A 24,115-nucleotide genomic window follows, 5' to 3' on the forward strand; every position below is an offset into this window, starting at 1 on the left:
ACCCCCCACGCTACGCCACTGTTAATCACTAAACCTTCCAGTGTTTAACCAAAGCAGCTTTTGCATTTGCCTCCGTTTCCCTGCTGAGTAAAGCCAGACAGGAGGAGAGCAGTTACACACAAAGAACTGGGTTACAAATAAAGGTAACGGCAAAGAAAGTCTGTGTTAGAACCCTTGAAACGACAGGCGATCCCACATGGTGAAAAGAAGCGCGTAAGCCAAACTTACTCCCCTTCGGAAAGGCGCATTTACCGCGCAATCCCAGGAACCCTAAAAAAGGAAGCCCGGCCAGCAAAAGAGCCTGGGGATCCGAACGAAAGGCGGCGGTCCCTGCAGTTGAACTAAGAATGAAAAAGATGGGAAGTGGCTGCTTCTTTAAAAGCTCTCTTCTCTCAGGGATGCCCGAGATAGTGAATTGCAAGCAGAAATGAATATCTCCTTCCGTTTCTGATCCGCGCAAACACCCAAGCGTGAACGCCATCACCTGATAGCTTGGGTGCCTGTTCAATTCGTTAGAGAGAGAGAGAGAGAGAGAGAGAGAGAGAGGGGGGGGGGAGGATGAGGAAGAGGATGAGGATGAACGAATTTTGCAGCGCGTTTGCTTTCAGCTTTCAATGAAGAAGGGAATGTTCTCCACTTCTCGCCTCAACTTTTTCTTTCCTCAGGAACCAGAGGCAAGGGCTTTCTGTTTGTTTGTTTGTTTTACCACGAGTTGACAGTTGGGCAGAAACCAGAGGGGGGGAAAAAAGAGTTTCGGGCTTTGTGGGAACCGAGGAAGCAAAACAAGATGCAAAGTCTAAAATCTATAGGCTCATAAACCACCCCAGTTTCTTGAAACAAACCGGGATTTCTCTACCCCAACCTTGAAACCATGGATCGAGTGAATCTCTTTACCGAAGAATGTGATGAACGGGAGAAGGTGAGTCTTCGCCGAGAAAATCTCAGCGCCCATTTTCTCGGCGAAGACTTCTTTCGGGGGATGCAGCTTCTGCCGCCCCTTTCTGTCAGCTGCCCAGCTGAGAGAAGGGGGTGACAGAGGCTGGATCCCCCGAAACAAGTCTCCACTGAGACGAGAGAACAAGGCGTTTCTTTCTCCCCCCCCCCGCTTTTGTGTGTGCGTGTGTGTGTGTGTGTGTGTGGCCCATCTGCAAAGCTGCCGAGGAAGGAGAAGCGGGATACTGGTTGGGTGGGGGAGCGGCAAAAGCGGGGGGGGGAGAGAGAAACGGCTCCGCCTTTGGTTCCCCCTCCTAAAGCACAGGGGCGCTAGAGAAAGTTTGGAGTTGGGTAAGGAAGCGCAAAATTCAGGAAGAAAAGCGGGGCGGCGGGCAAACGGGAGACCTGTACAAGGGGGAAGGGGAACTCTCTGCTTTTGTGCGTGCGTGCGTGTGTGTGTGTGTGTGTCCCATCTGCAAAGCTGCCGAGGAAGGAGAAGCGGGATACTGGTTGGGTGGAGGAGGCAGTGGCGGCGGCGGAGGCGGCCGCAGCACCGGCAGCCTTCCGCTTTTGCCGCTTTTGTGTGTGCGTGTGTGGCCCATCTGCAAAGCTGCCGAGGAAGGAGAAGTGGAGGAGGCAGTGGCGGAGGCGGCCGCAGCACCGGCAGCCTTCCGCTTTTGCCGCTTTTGTGTGTCTTTGTGTGTCTCCTTCCTCGGCAGCTTTGCAGATGGGACACACACACACACACGCACACACACGCACACACAAAAGCGGCAAAAGCGGAAGGCTGCCGGTGCTGCGGCCGCCTCCGCCGCCGCCACTGCCTCCTCCACTTCTCCTTCCTCGGCAGCTTTGCAGATGGGCCACACACACACACACACACACACACACAAAAAGCAGAGAGTTCCCCTTCCCCCTTGTACAGGTCTCCCGTTTGCCCGCCGCCCCGCTTTTCTTCCTGAATTTTGCGCTTCCTTACCCAACTCCAAACTTTCTCTAGCGCCCCTGTGCTTTAGGAGGGGGAACCAAAGGCGGAGCCGTTTCTCTCTCCCCCCCCCGCTTTTGCCGCTCCCCCACCCAACCAGTATCCCGCTTCTCCTTCCTCGGCAGCTTTGCAGATGGGCCACACACACACACACACACGCACACACAAAAGCAGAGAGTTCCCCTTCCCCCTTGTACAGGAATGAAAGGCCCCCCGAAGGAAGCCCAGCCTCTTCACCGCACCGATCCGCTGAGGAGGAAAAAAGCTTATTTCTATTGCCACGTGCAAACTAAATTAAAACAACTTGGGAAGCTCGCCCATGGGCTGCATTTAGAAGGATTTGGGGGCTTTTGTGATTTGCTTCGCCTACAAGTGCCTTAACCACGACTAGCCCATGGCTCCAATTCAACAAAAAACGCTCTCTCGGTGCCTTCCAGATGCGCGAAGGTCACCCTGACTACAACCAGCCTGGGATTTGGAAAGGCTTCCCAGGTTATTGGGACAGACTGGCTTGAATACTTGGGGTAACATTTTTCAGGAGGAGGATCCTTATGTCCACCCCAATAGGGCATCTTCCCCTCACAAATCTTCCCTTCCCTTCCCTTCCAAGCGGGAGCCCCGCAGCAAATGACCCAGCGTTTGGACAGCGTGTGAATGGGCGAGCGTCGCCGTCCCCAAACAATGCAATTCCTTGCAGCGATGCGGACAAGAGGGAAAGGAAGCCCAGCAGCCAGACTGCGCTCCCGCCCTGCCTCCCCAAGGGCTCCTAATGGCTTGCTGCCCCGCGTGAGCCCGCTGGCTGACGCTGGCTCGTCTCTCTCTCTCTTCTTTCCTCCCTCCCTCGGTCTCCCCCTCCCCCTTTTCCGGCTCAGCCCCACGTCACCAGGAGACCAAAACGGGGACATCATGGCAGAGCGGAGGAGACACAGGAAGCGGATCCAGGTACCGGGCTGGCTTATCTCCTCCCTCTTTTCGCAACCGCTCTGCGGGATGACTTTCCCTTTTCCTTCTGGCTCACCCCCCCCTCCCCCGCCCGGTCACCCTTCCCTCCCTCCTCCCCCTCCGCCTCCTCCGAGGCCGCCGCCAGTCAGCATCTCTCCTACCGTTTTTGCGGCTTTTCCGTCGCCCCCGCCGCCGCTCCCCCTTCCCCGAAGAGCCGGCCGCATCCAGCGCCTTCTTCCTCTGGAGGGAAGCACTGAAGCCTCGGCCGCGCGGAAGTCCTCGGTAAAAATTTTTTGTTGACTGGAGTATTAGCCGAAGTGGATTTTTTCAGCCCAAAAGGTGGGCTGAAAAATTCGGCTTATACTCAAGTATATACGGTACTTCTTATCCTATAAATTTGGAGTTAATTTTTATCTTTTCAATAAAAATAGAGCAGAAATCCTGAATGGAAGAGATTATTACTGGAATCACACCTTCAACTTGAAGTTTCCCTTGTCTGCAATTGTTTCTATGTACTTTTTCAGTCCTCGGGAGATACATTTTTAAGTCACCTTGCTTCTCTTTCGTGTTAACAAGCGGCTGCTATGCAGGGGGAAGGGGCTGATGTGTGTCTTTTAATGCTCCCAATTCATCAAGTCAGGGAAAGTGCAATGGTTTTCACCAAGTACATGATCTTTAATGCTTCAGGGAATACAAGGCCACATTAAACTTGTCCAATTATTAATAATTCAGGTCAACCTCTTTTGTGAATGACAGGGGCATCTCTCTTGGCACACCGATCTAACTAAAAGAAAAGGGATAGCAAACAAACAAAACAACAGCATTCCAGAAATCCTGAGGCTCAGATCACCTTGAAATGCTTCAATTATTCTTCTCCTCCATTTTTTTGCAATGCGTTGTGTCAGTGATCACCTAGACTTCACAAAAGTTCCACGTTGTCTTGTTTGTTGCGAATCTGTGACATTGAAGAGAATCCCTGGGTATGTTTTGCACCTTGTACACTATCTATAGTGCAAGACTATTAATCAGTGCCAGTACCCCATTCCTTACTGAAATAAGCTTCCCAAGAATTCTAAAATAAATTAATAAATTAAATTAAAACTTAAAAAAAATGACAAGTATTTTATCACACCAGTGGCAAGTATTTAACTTGAAGTTAACTAGATAACAATTACATTATTCTTTTTCAAGATTTTTTTGTCCATTTTCTTATAAGGTTAGTACACTACAATTAGTTTATTTCCTGAGTCTTGGAAACATGCCTACTTCTGCCATTTTTTATTTTTTTTTGGAAAAACTCTTCACCTGATCCTTCTGTTTGCTTTTATTTTTTTGTTTTCTCAAATTTATTATTATTATTATTGCTACTTTCTGCCCTGTGTCTCTGCTTCTCACTCCAGCTAAAGTTCTTGAGAACTGTTTTTCCATTTCTCTCTTTACCTTTCTCTTAATAAATTCAGGGACCTCTTCTATTTTTTATCATTGCTATTGATGGTATTAGATCTATCCACGACAAATATTATTGTTACAGTTAAGTTCCATATTTGAGGTGTCCTGTAACTTCTCAGCATTGATTGATTGCAAAGAATACATAGAGAAACTACATCACAATGCGTGGGACCATGTTGTACACACCCAGCTTTTGGAAAGACAGGCTGTTAGTCCATAAGCCTATGCTTTTGACCTTTTTACAGACCATCAATGGCTGATTCTCCTGCACACTAGAAAAGTTATGGTGTAGTTCACAGCTTTCTGCCAACAGTTCTTCCAAATTGATTTCCTAGCAAAATTAGGTTATGACTCAGATCTATCTTTAAAAGAAGGCACTAAAAACATTTATTTTTCTTTGACTTTTTAAAGCCATTTCAATATACATGTATTGATTTTATTCTATGATGGGCCTTTTGGCATAGAAATTCTTTATTTTATATTGTGATTTTACAACTACTTATACTATGTTGCAGTATTGTTATTTTTATAGATTTATGATAATAGAAAGCAGAGTTGGAAGGGACCTTGAAGGTATTCTAGTCCAATTTCCTGCTCAAGAAGCCATTTCTGATAAAATAGTTGTCCAGTCTCTTCTTAAAAATTTCCAGCATCCACAACTTCTGAAGGCAGACATTTCACTGATTAATTGTTCTAACTGTCAGAAAATTTCTCCTTATTTCTGGATTGGTTCTCTCCTTGATCAGTTTCTATTCATTGCTTCTTCAGGCACTTTGGAGAATAGCTTCTTTGTGCAGCCCCTTAGATGTTGGAATACTGCTCTCTTGTCACCCCAAGTCCTTTTTTTTATTAACCCAATTCCTGCAACCATTCTTTGTATGTTTTATTCTCCAATGATAAATTTATTACTATTAATAGTACCACAAGATTAGTGCTGGAAGAATCCATTTGGATCTGAGTCCAACCACCTAGTTGAGTGTAGAAATCTAAGTGTTACCTTCCCTAACAGCAATCTGTCCAGAGCCTGCTTGAACATAATCAGAGACAAAAAGACAACTAACATCCTTGTAACTGGTTCCACAATCAAACTTCTTACACTTTCAGTTGGCAACTGTCTTCTAGTAATTTAAATCCATATATTTTCTTACCCTTGAGATGACAGAAAAGCTTTCTCTGTGATACATGTTCAAGTAGCATAGTTGAAGAGTGCAATCACAGAGTGGTTAATTTTCTCTTCTCAGGCCCAAGTGTATCAAGCTCCTCAATTTTTCCCTGTAGCACTTAGCTTACGAGTCCCCTGATCACCCTTGTTAACCTTTTCGCAACCTGTTTCATTTTACATCAATTATTCCTGGAATATGACGTCTAGAACTAGGCAAAATATGCAGTCTAGAAGCAACCAATGCCAATTAATAATTTGGAACCTATTCTTCCACAGATGGAGTTTAAAGTTGTATTAGCCTATATTAGTTAGTTCAGAATCACCTCAGAGATTACAATTCCTAGATAGTTTTTGTAAGTACTATTGCCATGCCATTTTTCTTATATTCTATGGCAGTCCCATTTTTCCTCATTGAAGAACCTAGCCCTTCATTCTACTATTATTTGCAGCTTACTTCTTTAACTTATCAAAAATATTGTAATTGCTGTGCCTTTTGGGGCAAAATATTCTACCTGGCATCATCTATTAACTACAAAGTGATGTGCTTTTTTCCATTGGTTCATGCAAGTTTTGAAGAGTTGAAGATCCAAGACTGACCCCATACCACCCTATTTAGTATCCCACTCCAGTTTAATAAGAAACCATAGTTTGGTGAGGTTGAAATTTGTAATTGTTTCATTGGTTTTCATTAGTTTTTAATTATTGTAAGCTGCCTAGTGTCACTCCAGGTGAAATAGGTAACATATAAGTTAAACAAATAAATATTTCTAGAGGAATCATTTTATAATGGAAATTGCATAAGATCTAACAAATCCCAGATTATTTTAATTGAGTCTGGATTGCTTTTGCCCCATTTTGGACTCTGACTTTTTTGGGGGAAATGTTTAAAACTTATTAATTAAATAATCAGATGGATGAGCCACAGAATATTAGTGTTCCCATTATTTTTTGTTAAATTTGAAAAGTTAAAATAAAGAAAAGATCTATAACCCATGAGCATAGTAAACTCACTTTCCCTAAAACATTTGAGAGATTCATTTTTAAGGGTGAAATCACAGTCTTTGAAACTGACATCAAAATGGCCACCCTTAATTCACTATCAGAAAAACAGGGTCAGAAAAATAAAGAGGAAAATAAGGATGACAAAATGTAGCATGGATTTCTTCAATTTCTTTCCCAACAAGAGGACAAAGAAAGGAGATAATCGACTTGCTACTTAATCCAAACTGAGAAATTTCTTTATATCTAAAGGCAAATGAATAACACGGATGGAAGGAACACAACAGGGGAAGTCAGAAATGATATAGTAAAGGAATTTCTAGCTAAGGATCTTCAAATTCAGTCCCTGATGAAATGTGCCCTAGAATTAAAGAACTATCTGAAAAGCTCTTGAGATCTATTGAGGAATTCTGGGGAAGTAGAGAGGGATAGAAAATTGGAGAAGCAAATACAGCCTCCTCTTCAAGAAAGGAGGGAAAAGGGGATCCCAGTAATTACTGAGCAGTGAGCCTAACATCAATACCAAGAGAGCAGATAATAAATCAGGCCATCTGTAACCATCTTAAACACAATGCCATGATTGCTAAGGTTCAGCATGAGCCATGTGAGACAATTCTCCTGTCTTTTTTAGACATCTTCCTTAAAAGACAAGGGGAACACTATGGATATAACTCACCTTGATTTCAACAAAGGTTCCACATTACATTCTTTTTGACAAGCTGTTGAAATGTGGATTGGATGGCACTACAGTCCCCACTATGTCATGGGACAGGATTCAGATTCGAGTCTCACTCTCATTCTGAGAACACTGGTCCAGTTGAGTCTGTGGATTGTCAGCCTCTGGAATCTTCAAGCTATGATTCCTTGGAGGAAGCTGAGAAATCACAAGCATCAGTGGCAGCAGTTGGACAATGAGACACAATCCTTAAGCCCCAGATCTCGATGCATGCAGAGGTGAGCAGGGCAACTGTCTCCTCACTAAGCAAAGGACGAGATCTGAGTAACTGTAGTCAGCTGCTTGCAGAAATGGATTTATATAGCTGCTTTGGGGTTCAGTTTTTATTGGAGACTTAGTTTACGGCTCTTGTTTATATGTTTATGTACTCTTGAACCCTTGACTCTTGGGCTGGCTGATTGGGCAACTTGGCATTCTTGGTGTCTGGAATGAATATGGACCATTCTGTTGCTGCTTAAACTTCAAATGGGCTTATTCAGGCAAGCCCTCTTTGCACAGACCCTGATTTATGATCATGTCTATTGTTATCTGGTTAACTCCATAGCAACTATGTTTGTGTATGTGTGTCTGCAACCTGAAACAGAACTTGAGTGAATTAGTGTCCATAGGGTTTGTATATCTTACTGTTTGAAATTTTGTTAATGATGTGATGTCAGTCTCATGAGGCAAATCTGACCAAGAAATAACTGCTGGAAGACTAAAGACAACTTTTATTTGAAGTGACTGTGATAACATAATTTTGGAAGTCTGATTGTGCTCCCTCTTCTCTTTCCTAGCCTTGTGCTTTAGGGAGGTATCTGTCTGAGGTGTTTGCACACACTTTCTACATTTCCGGACTTAAGCTATGCTTTCCTTCTCATCTTTTTGGTAATGGTTCTCATCGCCCTCAAAGCCATCTCCATACTTGGATAATAGGATTGATGGAATGTTTATAAAATTAGCAGTTGATACAACATCTAAAGGTCTGGATGACATCCAGTATGAAAGAATGAGATTGCAATCTAGTCTGAGCAGGTTGGGAGACTCAGTTAATATCATTGAAATGTCCTTTCATAGGGAGAAATGTAAGGTATTACATTTAGGGAAGAAGAACATACAACCCACAAACAAGATATGGAGTTCTATAGTACATAAGAAGCACTGTATCAAAGACACATGAAGTCTTTATTCCCCTCTATTCTGCGCTGATGAAAATACATCTGGAGTACGGTGTATGATTCTGGCCCTCAGAAGGATGTTGAAACATTCGAACAGAGAAGGGTGACAAAAATGATACAGGGTCTTGAAGACATGTCCTACAACAGGGGTGTCAAACTCAATTTCATTGAGGGCCGCATCAGCATTGCGGTTGCCCTCAGGGGGCCAGGTGGGTATGGCCAGGGTGGGCGTGGCCTACTGGGTGGGCGTGGCTAGAGTGCGTATGGCCTACTGGGTGGGCGTGGCCAACTCTACATCGTTTGTATCAAGGGTGCCTATAGGGGCCTGGGCAGGAGTGGGACAGATCTGAGGGTCTCTGGCAGAAGGAGGGTCTCTGGGCCAGGGCCAAGGCAGTGGGGGCCGTTCCCTCACTGTTTCCAGGATGACTTCACGGGCCACATGAAACCACTTCGCGGGCCGGATCCGGCCCCCGGGCCTTGTGTTTGACATGTCTGTCCTACAAGAACAAACTGCAGTAACTTAGAATGTTAGATCTGGAGAAAAAACAGAGGGAAGACATATCAGTATTTAGGTACACATAAAAATGTTCCATGGAGAAAATGGTCAAGTATTATTTCTATTGTCTCTGAAATTAGGACAAGAAATAATAGGGATAAATTTCAGTTATTCAGATTTTGTTAAAATATAAGGAAAAGCTTGACAATCAAATTTGAATATAGTGGAAGAGTCTACCAATTGTCACTGTGGATTCTCTACCTCTGAAGTTTTTTAAGAAGAAAAAAATCTCAAAATGGAAATCTCAAAAAGAGTTTAATTAATATCAAAATCATTTTTAAATGGTTGGACTAATTGATCCATGTGGTCCCTTCCAGCTCACAGTTCTAAGATTCTGTGAACAGAAAGAGCAGATGGGAAGGAACCATTATGGTGCCGGCCTCACATTTAATACAAGTATACAAAATATGCAAGCCAATTCTATGGTTATTCAAAAATAAATCCACAATGTTTAGCAGGGCTTCATCCCAGGGAAACATGCATAAATTCACAGAAATGATATATAATGGAATGCTGGCAATTCTGTTTAATTGCATTTGCAGCCAAGCTGACAATAAACTGAAATTGCTGGTCTTCAGTTTGCTGACATTATTTATCAGCAAACGACCAACTCCAGAATCAAGTATTTCAGAGAAAAGAGATGGGAGCAAATTACAATGAAAAGAGAGCCAAGAAATAAAAAAAGAGGTGCTTCTATGCCTGGACCTAACACAGGTTAGTCTGATTTGGTATTGTATTTAAAGCAACAATTTAAAGAAAGCCAGCTAACATAAGCAGTCCTGATTGGTGTTCGATCTGACGGTTTTGGTACAATGCCCATCTCCAGTGCTTTTAAGTCAAACCCTGACAAGCATCAATACTAATCAATCTTGTCCAGATCGGCAATCTACAATGTAAAAGCACCATAATCTATAGAAAGAAATGAGGAACCGAAAACATTTTACAGTTGCTATGCTTCTGGGAATAATAGAAAGCAACAAAAGTCAATATCACTTGTCATTTCTCAAGAGCAGACTATTCACTGGATTACAGAGAATATTTACTACTTTAAACAAGTTAAAAAGTGAGTTGAAGGGAATATATTAACATACGATAAATTTAAGGGAAACAAAATTACAACATTTTACCATATTGTTAACCAAAATCATGGTACGAAGATTGGTGGAGGAGGAGAATGGTTATGCACATGGGACAGGAACTTTTAAGTATTGCACCACTTAAAATACTGCTTTAAAATAGAAGCAACCATATGTTCATGCTTTGCAAAACACTTTAAAGCTTCAGGGTTGCTAGCATTATTCAAATTGTAAAAGTAGATATGAAGTTACTTACCCTATTTTACAACAGAAGCATCTTCAGTTGCTATCATTTTGAAACATAGCTCTCTAAAAATATGCTAGGGGACAGACATCTAGCAACAGAAGGACAAGGCAGAAATATCCTGTTTTGCCTCTCTGTCATGCACAAGCATTTGCTTATTTTCAAAACAATATTTGGCAACCTTTATCTGAAGTTGCAGAGATGAAGTATTAAAAACTGCCCGACAACAAAATTTACAAGAAAATCTATGCTACATGCTGTATATATATATATATATGTGTATGTTTTTATTTATTGTACCCTTCTCCTTCCCTAATCATTTGAAAATGTATTACACAGTTGTCTGCCTGCCACACTGCAATAATCACAGTTCAGACATTCATTTTAACAGAGTGCACAGTTTAAGAGCAATCTGCCTTCTCTTCTGTATCAAATGTCTTCCTCATATTCACTAGCCTTGCAAGATGTGATCAGGCCAGATTTCAAAGACTCACTCTGGTGATTATAGACAGTCTCATAGTTTCGAATGATCAGCAGTTCTGGCAACCCCCCCCCCCCCACTACCACACACACACACAAAAAGTTTAATCCTGCTCATGCTCATGCTCTCTTTGCAAATAGAATTTTTTATTTTATTTTTTTTCTTATAATTTTAAGCTATCTTCCTTTTCTAAGTTTGAGTTTGAAACATTTTGTAAGGTATCCTTTGCTGTTTATTTGAATGCATTAGCTGCCCAAATCCAATGGATTCTAAATTGTACAATCTATTTTCCAAATTTCGTGAACGAATATGGTCCCTTGCAAAGCACATCATAGATGTTATTTCCATAAGGGGGAAGGCATCCATGTTCAGTATTTTCAACATTATTATGAAACAAGAACAGAGGGGAAGATGTTTGTTCATTTAGGAAATGTACCACTGGCTTCAGGCCTGAAGCTTCTAAAGAAGAATCCAGAAGCTTCTGGAGAAGAAGATACCCCTTAAGAATACAGCAGTTGATATCCCTGTTCCAGATAGCACAGACTGATTTGTGAAGGTATGTTTACATTGACATCTTGAATGGATAGTTGAACACAAAAATGGTATGTAAACTTGAATCTAATATGTAACTAAAATATGCACATCATGCTATTTACTTACATTTTTGGAGGCAAGTGCAAATTAAGACTAGCACATTTATTGTAATATATAAATTACTGAGTAAAAGTAATATGGCAATATTGTTACTACTTTAAGAAAAACACAGAGCATAAAATCTTGATATAATTGTGTGGAACTTAAAGCATCTTCATTTTCAAGTAATGATGTGCAGTAACTCAATATGTATACCAGTTTAATTTAAAATGAAACAAATATTTTTACATCTTAGTGTTTCCTCTTCTGTTACATCTGTGCAAATGGCAGAGGAAATTAAATCTCTCTACTGAGAATACATTTTATCCTCCTATACTTGCTTCACATTCCTATCTAGAAATTAATATTTCAAAAGCTTTGTGTTAGCTAACCTAAATACCTAATTCTGCAGTCTCATTTAATGGTGTTTTCTCACCAGTTTGCTTTCTTACTCTATATCAGGAGAATGGACAATACAAACAGAGCTATTCCCAGGATTGGTCAAATAAAATAAAAACTAACAATATAAGCTTAATATGCATGTTGACCAATGCTGACACAAGTTGTCAAGACCTCTTATTATGAGGGACAATACAAATAACTATTGCTCTCTCATTCTTTTGATCTAGTTCTGTTTGTATTAAAAATAGCAAGACTTCACTATGAAAATAGACTTTCCTGTTCCAAATAAAGGGTCAGCCTACTGATGTCCAAAGCAGATGCACAGCCACGTAATACTGACCTAGCAAGAAAGAAGACAGTGAGTGCTATGGATTTGGAGAGAATGTGAGAAGGTTTTAGCTGCTGTGACTAAAAATATTACAAAGATTCTTTTAGATCAGGTTCAACTCTTAGGGACTGCATGGAAACATCAGTGTCACTGTCTTGGCAACAAACAGGAAGTGCTTTATTTTCTGTTTTGTAAATTATTTACAAAATATTACATATTGCATTTATTTTTGTTTTTTGACTGCCCAGCCTGGAATATCCTGATAGTTCCCAATACAAATACTAACTAGCTCTGACTGTACAATCAGGTCTCCTGAAGAACAACAGCTTGGGCAAGGGTCTTCAAAACTTGGCCTTTTTATGACTTGTGGACTTCAGCTCCCAGAATTCCTCAGCCAGTGTACCTGGCTGAGGAATTCTGGGAGTTGAAGTCCACAAGTCATAAAAAGGCCAGGTTTGAAGACCCCTGAGCTTGTGTTCCACAAAATCATTCAATATGAATACCAGGGTTTGTGGAAAGAATAGGGTTAGAGATAGACCACTCAAAATGGCAGTGTTTTAGTTACAAATGTGTTTTCAAGCCAATACATAATCCTAATAAAGAACTTACACAGTCGATGGAGGCACTACATCGTTTTCATTTTTCCCCCTGTGATCTTCTCTTTTAATTTTAAACAATTTGCCACCGATTCTTCTTGGCCTGATCTTACATCTAAACACCTAATAAACATTCCATCTTTTCCAATTCTTTGGGTTTTGTTCTAATAGATTTTGTAGCACTTTTGCTTATTCTTGCTATTTTTCTGAGCATTTCTTCTTAGAGTCTGTAAGATTGCCTCATTTAGGCCAGTAGCCTTTATGATCTCTCTTTTTTTTCATTTATTTTGAAACACTTTAGAATGTCAAAACTTTTCTCATTTTCTTCTTCTTCTTCCACCTGGATTATTATCCTCAGCATATTCTTTTCAATTAGTATACTCGCTTTGGGAGTGGGGGGAGGGAAAACATACTTAAAAGATAACATCCCAAAAAATGAGAAGAGAAGCACAGGAGATACTAACAATATAGCAATATATGGACTTGGCTAAAAGCATTGATTGGTACCCCTCCACTTTTCCCCAAAGAATCCCAATTTGGCAGGAAATAAGTTGAAACCAATCCAAGTAAACAGCATTCACCACATTCACTATCTACAAAATGGATACTTCACTGTTGTTGTATGACTTAACATATTCTTATAACTGATATGGTCTCAATAAGAAAAACTGTTAACTGGGAAAATCTTCAGAATATATCCATCAGAAGGGTAAAGAGTAAAAAGTGGGCAGCACCTGACTCAATGGCTACAACAAAAAGAGGCTGGCAAAATATAGTGGTTCCCAGTCCTTTTTTTGTAATAAAAAAAGAAAAAGAAAGGTGCCGAAACTCACACACATCATACAACCCGCCTTGCCTACCCTACAAAAAAAAGGTGCCGGAACTCCATTCTGGGTGTTCTATGACAAAAAAAGCCCTGCTGGTTCTGCCCTCTCAAAGGAACAAAAATAATTCCCTTGCATTGCTTTTTTTTGACAGTGTTAACCTAGAATGGAGATTAAGCTTGGCAGGACAGAAAAGGGTCTTCTGCAGACATCAAGTTCAGGCATGGTATGTTTTTAACTCTGTTTTCTGGACGATGTCACAACAGTTGGGTTCACTCAGCAAACTATGCCATAATGTGGTTTCTTGGATGTGGCACCAATCCATTCAGCTATCTAGATTTATGACTTGAGACTTTGCCTTCCTAACAGAATTCCCTGTCAAATAATGAAATCCTATAGGTTTCCGTCTGACAGAACTTTCAAAAAGCTAAAACCAAGAATAAAACACGGGCTGGGAGTTTCTGCAATTCTTTTTTTATAGAGAGCCTAGAGAGATAAGATGCCTCTTAAAATAAACTTGTTCAAGAAAATCATTTTAACTAGCATTTAAGCCAAACAAATGAATGTTGCAGTGTCAGTGCAGTACAGTGTCATTTTGGTTCTTAAATCTTAAATTTTTAATATTGTAAATTTTTAAAGGCATATACCCACAGCCAAGTAAAAGAGAAAACTTCACCAATATAAATGAAATTGTGCCATGGTTAAATTGTGTGCAATATAACTTTTTAAAAATGGAAAAGTTTTTTGTTTTGGAAAGCCGAACTCTATACACGGGATTGTTTTTAAATACTATTACACAGCAGGAAAAACAGGTGTGCTATTGGAAAGAACCATGAAAAGTTTTTAAAGTGCTATTTGGAAATTTCAAGTGCATAATTGAAGTCAAGTAGCCAATGATCTAAAATGTTCTTGGAAAACATTATTGGAAGTAGAATTCTATTGCTGGATCTTATATATCCTTTAGGGAGATCTGTAATCTAGAAATATAAAATATAAATATTTATATGTACGTGATGCCTATTTGAATGACTGAAAAAATGGATGGGCAGCAGGAAGCTACTAGTATAAGATAACAGGCATAAAACAAAAGCATCACCAAATCAAGTTTCACATTTGCCAAACGAAAGAACCCATCTCTTCCTTTATTAAATGTAGAGAAAGCAGATTGTGTTCATCTTGCTTGAGGCCAGAAACCACATGGTATGGAATTCAGCCAGGCTTTGTCACACAGTTCACTTAGAAGTCTTGCTATATTAAGGAATGGAACAGATGGAATATTTTCTTCCAATAAGATAATTCTAGAAAAAACAATTAGAAGTACTGGGGACAGAGGGATCTTTTTTTAGCTTCAACTGCTATTTCAATAGATTAAAGTGGAAGGCAGAGCCAAAAACAGAAAGAACCAACTAAAAACAAAAGGGTGAAATGGTGCTTGTTCTTTAAGACACAACATCCTATTTGTTTTCCTCTTGTCATCATTACTGTTTTCCCAAAAGCTGCTCTCAAGAATTGTGATAATATTCCAAGCATATTACTGGTACACACAAGTAAGGGAGCAAGGAAGGTGAGAACAGTGATATCCTATTCATAAGCAGAAATTTTTCTGCACCATGCTGGATGTCAAAAACATTCAGCAACAATAGAATGCTTTATGCTATGTTTAAATCCTATCTGGGTTAAATATTGTATTTTATTCCATGAATCCAGATGTATCCATATAAAGAAAGAAATGGTATAGGTTCTCCTGCTTGAACAGGGGGCTGGACTAGAAGACCTCCAAGGTCCCTTCCTATTCTATTCTATTCTATTCTATTCTATTCTATTCTATTCTATTCTATTCTATTCTATTCTATTCTATTCTAAATTTTCTTCTTATTGTTCAACTAGAAGCATTCAAACTCTTCTCCAGATAATCTCCTAATGAAGAGAAAACCGGCGGCACCAAAATCTTTGGTGAACTCCCCCAATAAATGCTGCTCTATTATAATTGTAATGAGGATGGCGCATGGGTGAAGGAGACTTACCCAACAACTTGCAACATTCTCTTCCAGCTTCCCCACTGACTTTCTGGGCAAATCAGAGGAAGGTTGTAAATGGTGATCATGTGATCAAGGGGCACTTGGTAATTGATCATAAGTGCAAACGGGTTGCCATGCACCCAGAATATGATCATGTGACTGTGGAGGTGCTGGGAGGGCCAGTATTCTCATGACCAGTTATAATCACCATTCATTCAGTGCTATCGTAACTTAGGACAGTTGCTGACTGAATTATCATAAGTCAAGGACTATTTGTAGTTTCTGCAGTTTCAGCCATCAAGGAATCTGAAGTTTTCTGAAAGTTTGTTAAATCCAGAGTTATCAAGAAGCATCACTTGGTTTTTTCCAATTTCTGATGCCAAAACACCAAGTTTTATGCCAATGGTTCTTCCAGACATGCATTTAGATCCAGTAACAAAATGAGATGATCCCCATGTCATTCCACAGCATTCCCACTGAATACATGTGAAGGCCCTGGCTTTCTTCCACTGTAGTCATACACTTTTGAACAAGCAATTCCAAGTGCCTGCTGGCTTTCTCATGGAAATGCACAAGGATGTCATCACTGATGAATCTATATTACCATCTGGAAGAGCTCTAGGAGTTTACCCAGCTGGGCAAGCTCCTGCAGTAAACTTTCCAGTCTATCAATATTGTCAAAGCTCAGATCTTTCATTTTAAGTAAGTCTTCTTGATATCAAACAGCCAGGATACTGGGATGGCCAAATGGCCAGAGCAGCAGTGCCAAAGTATAAGTAATGCCAACCACATTTATTTTGCAAGGTACTAAGAAACAAGTTTTAAACTTGGCAATAAAACCTGAATAGTCAGTAATTCATAATAAATACAAATCTTGTTTTTTAAACAAAAAACAACAGTGCTCAGCTCATATTAAAAACAGTGGCACCTACACTAACCACATGAATTCTTTTCTAATCTTGATAATAATTAAAACACAAATCTGTAAATGTCGTATTTACAGAGGGAGGGAGGGAGTCAAGAGGGAGTCAAGCTATTCTCGAAAGCACCTGAAGGTAGGACAAGAAGCAACGGATGGAAACTAGTCAAGGAGAGAAGCAACCTAGAACTAAGGAGAAACTTCCTGACAGTTAGAACAATTAACCAGTGGAACAACCTGCCTCCAGAAGCTGTGAATGCTCCAACACTGGAAGTTTTTAAGAAGAGACTGGACAGACATTTTTCTGAAATGGTATAGGGTTTCCTGCCTGAGCAGGGGGTTGGACTAGATGACCTTCAAGGTCCCTTCCAACATCATCATCATCATCATTATTATTGTTATTATTGATCATCGCACAGTCGGCCAGATGTTCAGACTGGATTGGACATTTTTGTCTACCTATCGAATCCTTACCAAGGACCTAGGATAGGTAGATGTGGATGTTTGATGGAATTGACTAATAGCGAATTTGTCAATGCCAGTGGTGTTCAAGTGGTGCTCCATCATCATCATCATCATCATCATCATCATCATCATTATACATTTTGTATTTGTCTAAAACTGGATGGCTTTTATTGTTTGGCTAGTTATTTAATCTCATCCCCGACTCCAATATTATATCTTGGGTTTGATGGAAATCAGGTATCTGATTTCTAATAACGCTAAAATTCCCTTGTGATTCCTACAGCTTTTAAAATGCTTCAGTATAGGTAATTATCAAGTAAGGTAGGATTCTGGAGACAAGATAGCAAAAACAAAATGATTTTGGCTTACAGCTATTATTTTTATTACTTTTAGTACTTCAGTGTAGCCAGAAGGTATAGGATGAACAGCAGCTTTCCATAGGAGACACAGACAAAACTAAGCATCTTTGCAAAGCGTAGCCAATTCTTACACAGCAGATTCACTTAATACATAGAAGGAATGAGGAATAAAACTAATGCTGATACCTTTGCAGCAGATCATAGGAGGATGAGTCGGTGTTCAGGAAAACAGTGCTTTCTAATTCTGCAAGAGATTTTTGCAAATGGAAGACCTACACTAAATAATGATATAATAATATGATATAATAATGATACATACATACACACTTTCATGTCTCTTTGTTTGTAGCCTTCAGTTGGCAAAATGATGTATCCTAATAGTACATTTTAATTAATGTACTTCAAATCAGCTAACTTAACACAATTTGTCCAAAATCTGTAACGTATGACTTTCATGGGATTGAAATCTGGCAAAGTTGTGGCTGTTTCAGTGCTGCTGTATTACAACAGGCAGCAATGGTCACATAATCATTTCCAATGCTCTCTGCCAGTTTCATGCAAAGAAAATCAATGGGGAAGCTAGTAGGAAGTCAAAAGTTGCTTCTTCCACTGCTTTTTCACCTGCCCATTATCATTCTGTTTCTCTGTTTAAGTAAGGAATATCTGTGAAATGATGACACAACAGGTCATGGATTGTGTGGGTGTGTATGTGTTTGTGTCTGGGTGTGTCTATAAAGTTAATTCAAGGCAGCAATAACACCTAATATTTCAGTTTATTTTCCTTCCAACAAGAACACTGTGAGATCAGTGGCTGGCCAAAACACAGCAGAATCTTTAAAAGGAAAGTGTAATTGCATACATAAAACTAAAAGAAATGTTGAGAAGATACAGTCATGTAATTAAAAAAAACCTTAAAGATCTACCTGTATGCTTGCTTGCTCGCTAGATATATCTTGAATGTCTTAAAATGTCTTACCTATAGATCAATAAATACTGCTTTATTTTATCCTGACATTTGTTTTTTATTGAGACTAGGAGTAATTTGAAAGACCATTGAAAATCAAATTTTGAACATCAGGCTGCCCTAATCAAGTAATGAAGCTTTTAGTGATATAATTATTTTGAAATCTTGAGCATCTGTTTTTACCGAGTTAATTCCATAGAGGCCGTCAACTTAACGAAATAGAAGAAATGCAAGCAGTGTGTCCAGAATTATTTCAGTTTATTAGAATATTAAAATCCAAGAGAACCCAACAAGAAGAGAGCACAAAGTTAATGGCCATGATCAGGAGCAGGGTCTGAGATTTAACCCAGTGTTTCTAAACTCAACATTGAGGTTAGAGAATCTCTTGGTTGAGGCCAATGGCAATATAAGTTTTTATCTTAAATTAAAGAAGATGGGATGAGCAGGGGAAATTTGTACACATAGATTCAGGGGGAAAGACTGTGCATGCCTACTGTTACGTTAAGACTCTGCTCTTAAGTTTGGTGATAATGCAAGCTTCAAAACACAAAACATACTGCTAAGTAAGATAATAATAATAATAATAATAATAATAATAATAATGATAATAATGATAATAATAATAATAATAATAATAATAATAATAATAATAATAATAATAATAATAATAATATAAAGTTGGAAGGGACCTTGGAGGTCATCTAGTCCAACCCCCTGCTCAGGCAGGAAACCCTATACCATTTCAGGCAAATGGCTGTCCAGTCTCTTCTTAAAAACCTCCAGTGTTGGAGCATTCACCACCTCTGGAGGCAGGTTGTTCCACTGGTTAATTGTTCTAACTGTCAGGAAGTTTCTCCTTAGTTCTAGGTTGCTTCTCTCCTTGACTAGTTTCCATCCGTTGCTTCTTGTCCTGCTTTCAGGTGCTTTGGAGAATAGCTTGACTCCCTCTTCTTTGTGGCAGTCCCTGAGATATTGGAACACTGCTATCATGTCACCCCTCACCCTTCTCTTCGTTAAACTACACATACCCAATTCCAGCAACCATTCCCTATATGTTTTAGCCTCCAGCCCCCTAATCATCTTGGTTGCTCTTCTCTGTACCCTTTCTAGAGTCTCGACATCTTTTTTACATCGTGGTGACCAAAACTGGATGCAGTATTCCAGGTGTGGCCTTACCAAAGCATTGTAAAGTGGTATTAGTACTTCACTTGATCTTGATTCTATCCCTCTGTTAATGCAGCCTAGCACTGTGTTGGCTTTTTTGGCAGCTGCAGCACACTGCTGGCTCATATTGAAGTGATTGTCTACTAAGACTCCGAGATCCCTCTCACAGTTACTACTATTGAGCAAGGTACCACCTATACTATACCTATGCATTTGATTTTTCCTGCCTAAATGCCATTCAAAGTTTACATCAAGAAATGGAGGCTGTGCCTCATTCTTACATTGCTAAGCCATGCTTGTTGAATAAAGTTCAGATGGTTATATTCACAATTATGTTAAACTTTAAACCATTACAAACCACAACTGCTTTATTAATCTTGCAATGTGGGCAAATAAAATAGGATCTGAGTTCTTCAGTTCCTCCTTTGTTGGCTAAACTGACTGGTATCCATTGCTTTATTCAATAGCATTGAATTTGTGGGGCTTGACAAAAATATCTGCAATGTATATTTTAATTCATCTCTGGGAGACCTCTTTGTCACATAAGTGGTCCTATATGTAGAAACACTAAGCAATCTCTCACCCTTTCAAAAATAATCTAGAATAAATGGGTTCTACAACATGCAACAGCTTTTAATGTTCACCTTATCAGACTAAAACACTCATTTGAGATAAGTATCTTTATGGAGGAAACAGATGTGCAAATAATAGCTGACAAAGCACAGTGGATTCCAAGAAGGCTGAAGATATGAAGTTCCTTGGCCTGTCATCTGACGAGTGATCTTATGCTGCATGCTGGAATCTGGGATTTTTCCATGGTTTTTTTTGGGGGGGGGGGGTAAAATGATACGAGCTCTCTGGCCCAGGCTGAGAATTTTTTAATTTTTAATTTTAACTGGGTTTTTATTTTTCTCAGGGTCTCATTTAATCTTTTTTAATTTGTTTTTAACTTTTGTATTGATTTTCTTTTAAATATCCTGTAAACCGCCCTGAGTCCTTTGGGAAAGGGCAGTATATAAATCTAAATAAATAAATAAATAAATAAATACTTCCTATCCAGGAACTGTCTCCTCAATCAGAGATACTTGCAAGTTACATTATTTAATTTATACTGTAACGGAGCAAGTAGTGATGACCCCACTTAAAAGAAGTTTGCGGATAGTCTGTGATTCTCCACTGTGCTATACATAGGGAAGCAAAAACTTCTATTCTGGATAACACTTAAGTAACACTTAATAAACAAAATGCAACAGCTGGCAAGTCTGTATTTTAATACGTAGACTTCAATATATGTAAATAAAACTTTCTGAAAGTCGGATTTCTTAAAATTCCCTTGAAAATAAAGATAGTGGCAAAAACAAAAATAAAGGCAGCCATTATACTGACAAAGTCCATATATAGCATTTAATATTTCCACAGTAGTTGTGGAAGATACTTCAAGATAGTATTGTAAAGAAAACAGTGCTTCAGAAATCCAGATGAGCAACAGAGAGCAGCAGTGAGAGCAAACCACAATAATTACCTGCTGACATCTACTGGTTGTTCAGACTATTGTAACTCAGATCCTATAACCCTATGCCAAAAAACTATGTTAACTTCTAACATGGTTTTTAGAGTTTCTTTGAGAGGTATTTGCACAGGGTTTACACCAATAAAGTGGTACCTCAGTATTCATCATTAATTGGTTCCAGGAGGTGTGATGAGTACCAAACACATTTTTCCCATAAGGAATAATGTAGTGAGTAACAAGGCAGCCAACACCAACAAATTCTAGCTTGTGCATTGAGTACCAAACAAACGATGAGTACCGGGACAAAATTTTCACATCAAAATGCACTGAGTAACAAATCCGATGAGTTTCAAAGCAGTTGAGTACCAAGATAGCACTGTAATTCAGAAGCAAATAAATAATGCCAGACAATAGTTGCTCTGAATTGAATTCTTTTCAGATATTTCAGTCCACTTTAGCATAATCACTGATTAAACTCAAATCTATGATCAATCAAAAAGTACACCTTTAAACATACAGAAAATATGTCAGAGCATGCAGTCTTATTGCGCTTAGGTAACCCAGGAGTAAATACAGTAAGCAGTGTTCTATATTAAATGGTGGTTTATCATACACTATCTACAATATCATACACCAGGAACAATATACATACATGTGGTAATACAGCAAATTCCAACACACAGCAGTTACAGCAGGAAAAGAAGAGAGAAAGAGAGAGAGAGAACACAACCAGCAAAGCCTTCCCTTTTATACTCAGGTTCTTAAAGGGATAGACTCCTGCTGAGTCATTCCTATCATTGCATCATCCACCTTATGTTACATCATTACATAAGCTGTTTACCAATTAAATTAGTACCTTGACACAATACATCAAGGATTTTTTTTTAAAAAAAGCACTGAGGATAAAGCAGAAAAAGAAAATATATTCTTATTGATACAAAAGGAATCAAAATGACTGAAAAGAACCATTACAAAACATAGTATTTGGTTGAAATTATCTGGAGAAATCTACTTGGGGAGCGTTAAACAGTGAGCTCATTGGTATTCAGCAACCCCACGAGCCCCTTACTTAGTTCAATATTCTGTACATTCTTGTTGGGAGCAAACATCACCAAATACAAAGTTACCTACTTATAAGGAACTGCAAATAGTATGGTACTGAAATTCTTTGTTAGGTTTGTTTCTTTTAGAAAATGTACATTGTAAGCATCTTATATATGATCCCTTATATATGATGCCCGATTTTATGACCTTTCTGCCACAGTTCTTAAGTAAATCATTGCAGTTGTTAATTTAGTAACACAAGTGAAAGTGGCTTCCCAGTTGATTTGCTTGTCCGAAGGCCACATGACCCCGGGACACTGCAACTGCCATAAACACATGCCAGCTGCCAAGCATCTTAATTTTGATCACATGACCACGGGATATTTTTTTTACAAGATATAAAGAGTACAACAAAAGGACAAGAGTTTTGAAAAAGGGCGGGTGACACAAAAGCCATCAAGCACTCAACAAACTTTAGTGTCATTAGATCTTTTTGCCGTAATCAAGAGGTCCCACGGAAGGAGCCGTGCAATACAATATTTTTTTTATTGCTCTTAACATTTGTATTTATCGTTTTTATTTGGGCATTATGTTTTAATTCCTTTTTAACTTTTGTATTTTTTGTATTTTATACATCTGCTCTGTTCACCACCCTGAGTCCTTCGGGAGAAGGGCGGTATATAAATAATAATAATAATAATTAATAATAATAATAATAATAATAATAATTAATAATAATAATAATAATAATAATATGTTGTGGGTTAGAATAGATCATTTCAGAACTCAGTGCCACGTGATATGACAACGTCACGCAAAAACTAATCTGAATAGCTACAGTCTCCTCCCACATCCCTTCCTACGACTTTTAGATCTTGCTATCGCTTAAATGTGGGCTTCCCTTGTCCTCTTTTCTCCTTCTCATCTTGCCTTCGGAAAATATCGGAATATCTCGAAAGTTCGCAAAGTGGGCTCCTGGGGGGTAACCTTTGAGCTATAAAATGAACGTGGGATTTCCAAAACTGAAATGATCCGACGTGAAATCGTACCCGTGTGCAAAAAGGTAGAGCTGCACCGTGCAGCAAACATACAACCTCACTGTCCCTTTTCCTTGCCGTCATCTCGCGCCCTCCCCGCACAAAATAAAGGGGTGTATGTGAAGGATTACATCCGGGTTTAACTCACCGATCATGGCCAGTGATGGCAAGGGGGGGGGCGCTCTGAAACCCTGATCTGTTCACATTCGAACTGCAAAAGGCGAACTTGAGGATCTACGCTCCCTGCAGGCCGGCGTGACGGGGAAGGTGCCCAGTGCGCAGGCGAACAAAGCCAACACGTTACAAAGCGCTTTGGGAAATGTAGTGAGTGCTCCACCTTTCTCCTGTCACGGGAGTACTCCGCGTGTAATACAGGGAACCAAATGTATCTTTCAAGCAGCCAGGCTGTCTTCTTTCGGTACTATATAGTCTCCTGGTTCAACGTATTCTGCGTAAAGCAGACTATCTCATTTCTGCATTGATCCGGGTAGAATTCCTCCCTTTGAGATGGAGATTGCTCGCGCGTTTTGCACATCCTTTTCTGTGCGTTACAGCAATGTTTTTCGTAACAAAACGAGACTGCAGCAGGGTTAGAACTAATTCTTCGCCGACTTCCACGCCACTGAAGAAATGAGTCTTAAGGGAACAAACGGTTTTTAAAAGGGCATCGAAATGAATTCAATTCCTTCCCTGGATGTTGTTATTTTTTTGGTTTCCTTTGGGGTTTTTTTTTCAATCAGCTTATAATAGATGTAGAACAAATACGGTTATTCTGTATTGTATTTTTTTCAGACAAAACTATTTTCATGTTAAAGCAGGAATGTTCACAATATGAGTAAATAAGGCAAATTCTTGTTTATTTCTACAGTACACCGCTCTACTTTGCAATTTTTCGCTTTCTCGCCATAAAAGCAACACCGGTCCGATTAAAATAGAAGTCATTAACGGATCAAGTGTGGAACTGATACGTAATTTTTCTTAGTGCTTGTTTTGTGTATGGTGGTCATTTGGATTTATGGTTTTGTTTGAAGCTGTAGGTGTCCCAGAGTCTTTTGAAACCGAGGCGGGTTACAACTACTTCATTTGCAAAATAAACAAATGAAATATCGCCAGCGTGCACATTCCTACTCTT

The 24,115-nt window shown here is 39.5% G+C and overlaps 1 protein-coding gene across 1 annotated transcript in view; it reads right to left on the bottom strand.

Moving 5' to 3' along the window:
- Positions 1–23,866, bottom strand: part of PRKN (parkin RBR E3 ubiquitin protein ligase) — a 740,731-nt gene extending 716,865 nt beyond the window's left edge. Inside the window, exon 1 of the mRNA XM_081314791.1 lies at positions 23,132–23,866. Coding sequence (XP_081170917.1) covers positions 23,132–23,138 — 7 coding nt within the window. The 5' untranslated portion in view covers positions 23,139–23,866. The remainder of the gene's footprint in view (positions 1–23,131) is intronic.
- Positions 23,867–24,115: the final 249 nt, after the last annotated feature.

The sequence above is a fragment of the Vipera berus genome (genome assembly GCF_964194415.1).
Source record: "Vipera berus genome assembly, chromosome: 1".
In the NCBI taxonomy this organism is placed as follows: domain Eukaryota; kingdom Metazoa; phylum Chordata; class Lepidosauria; order Squamata; family Viperidae; genus Vipera; species Vipera berus.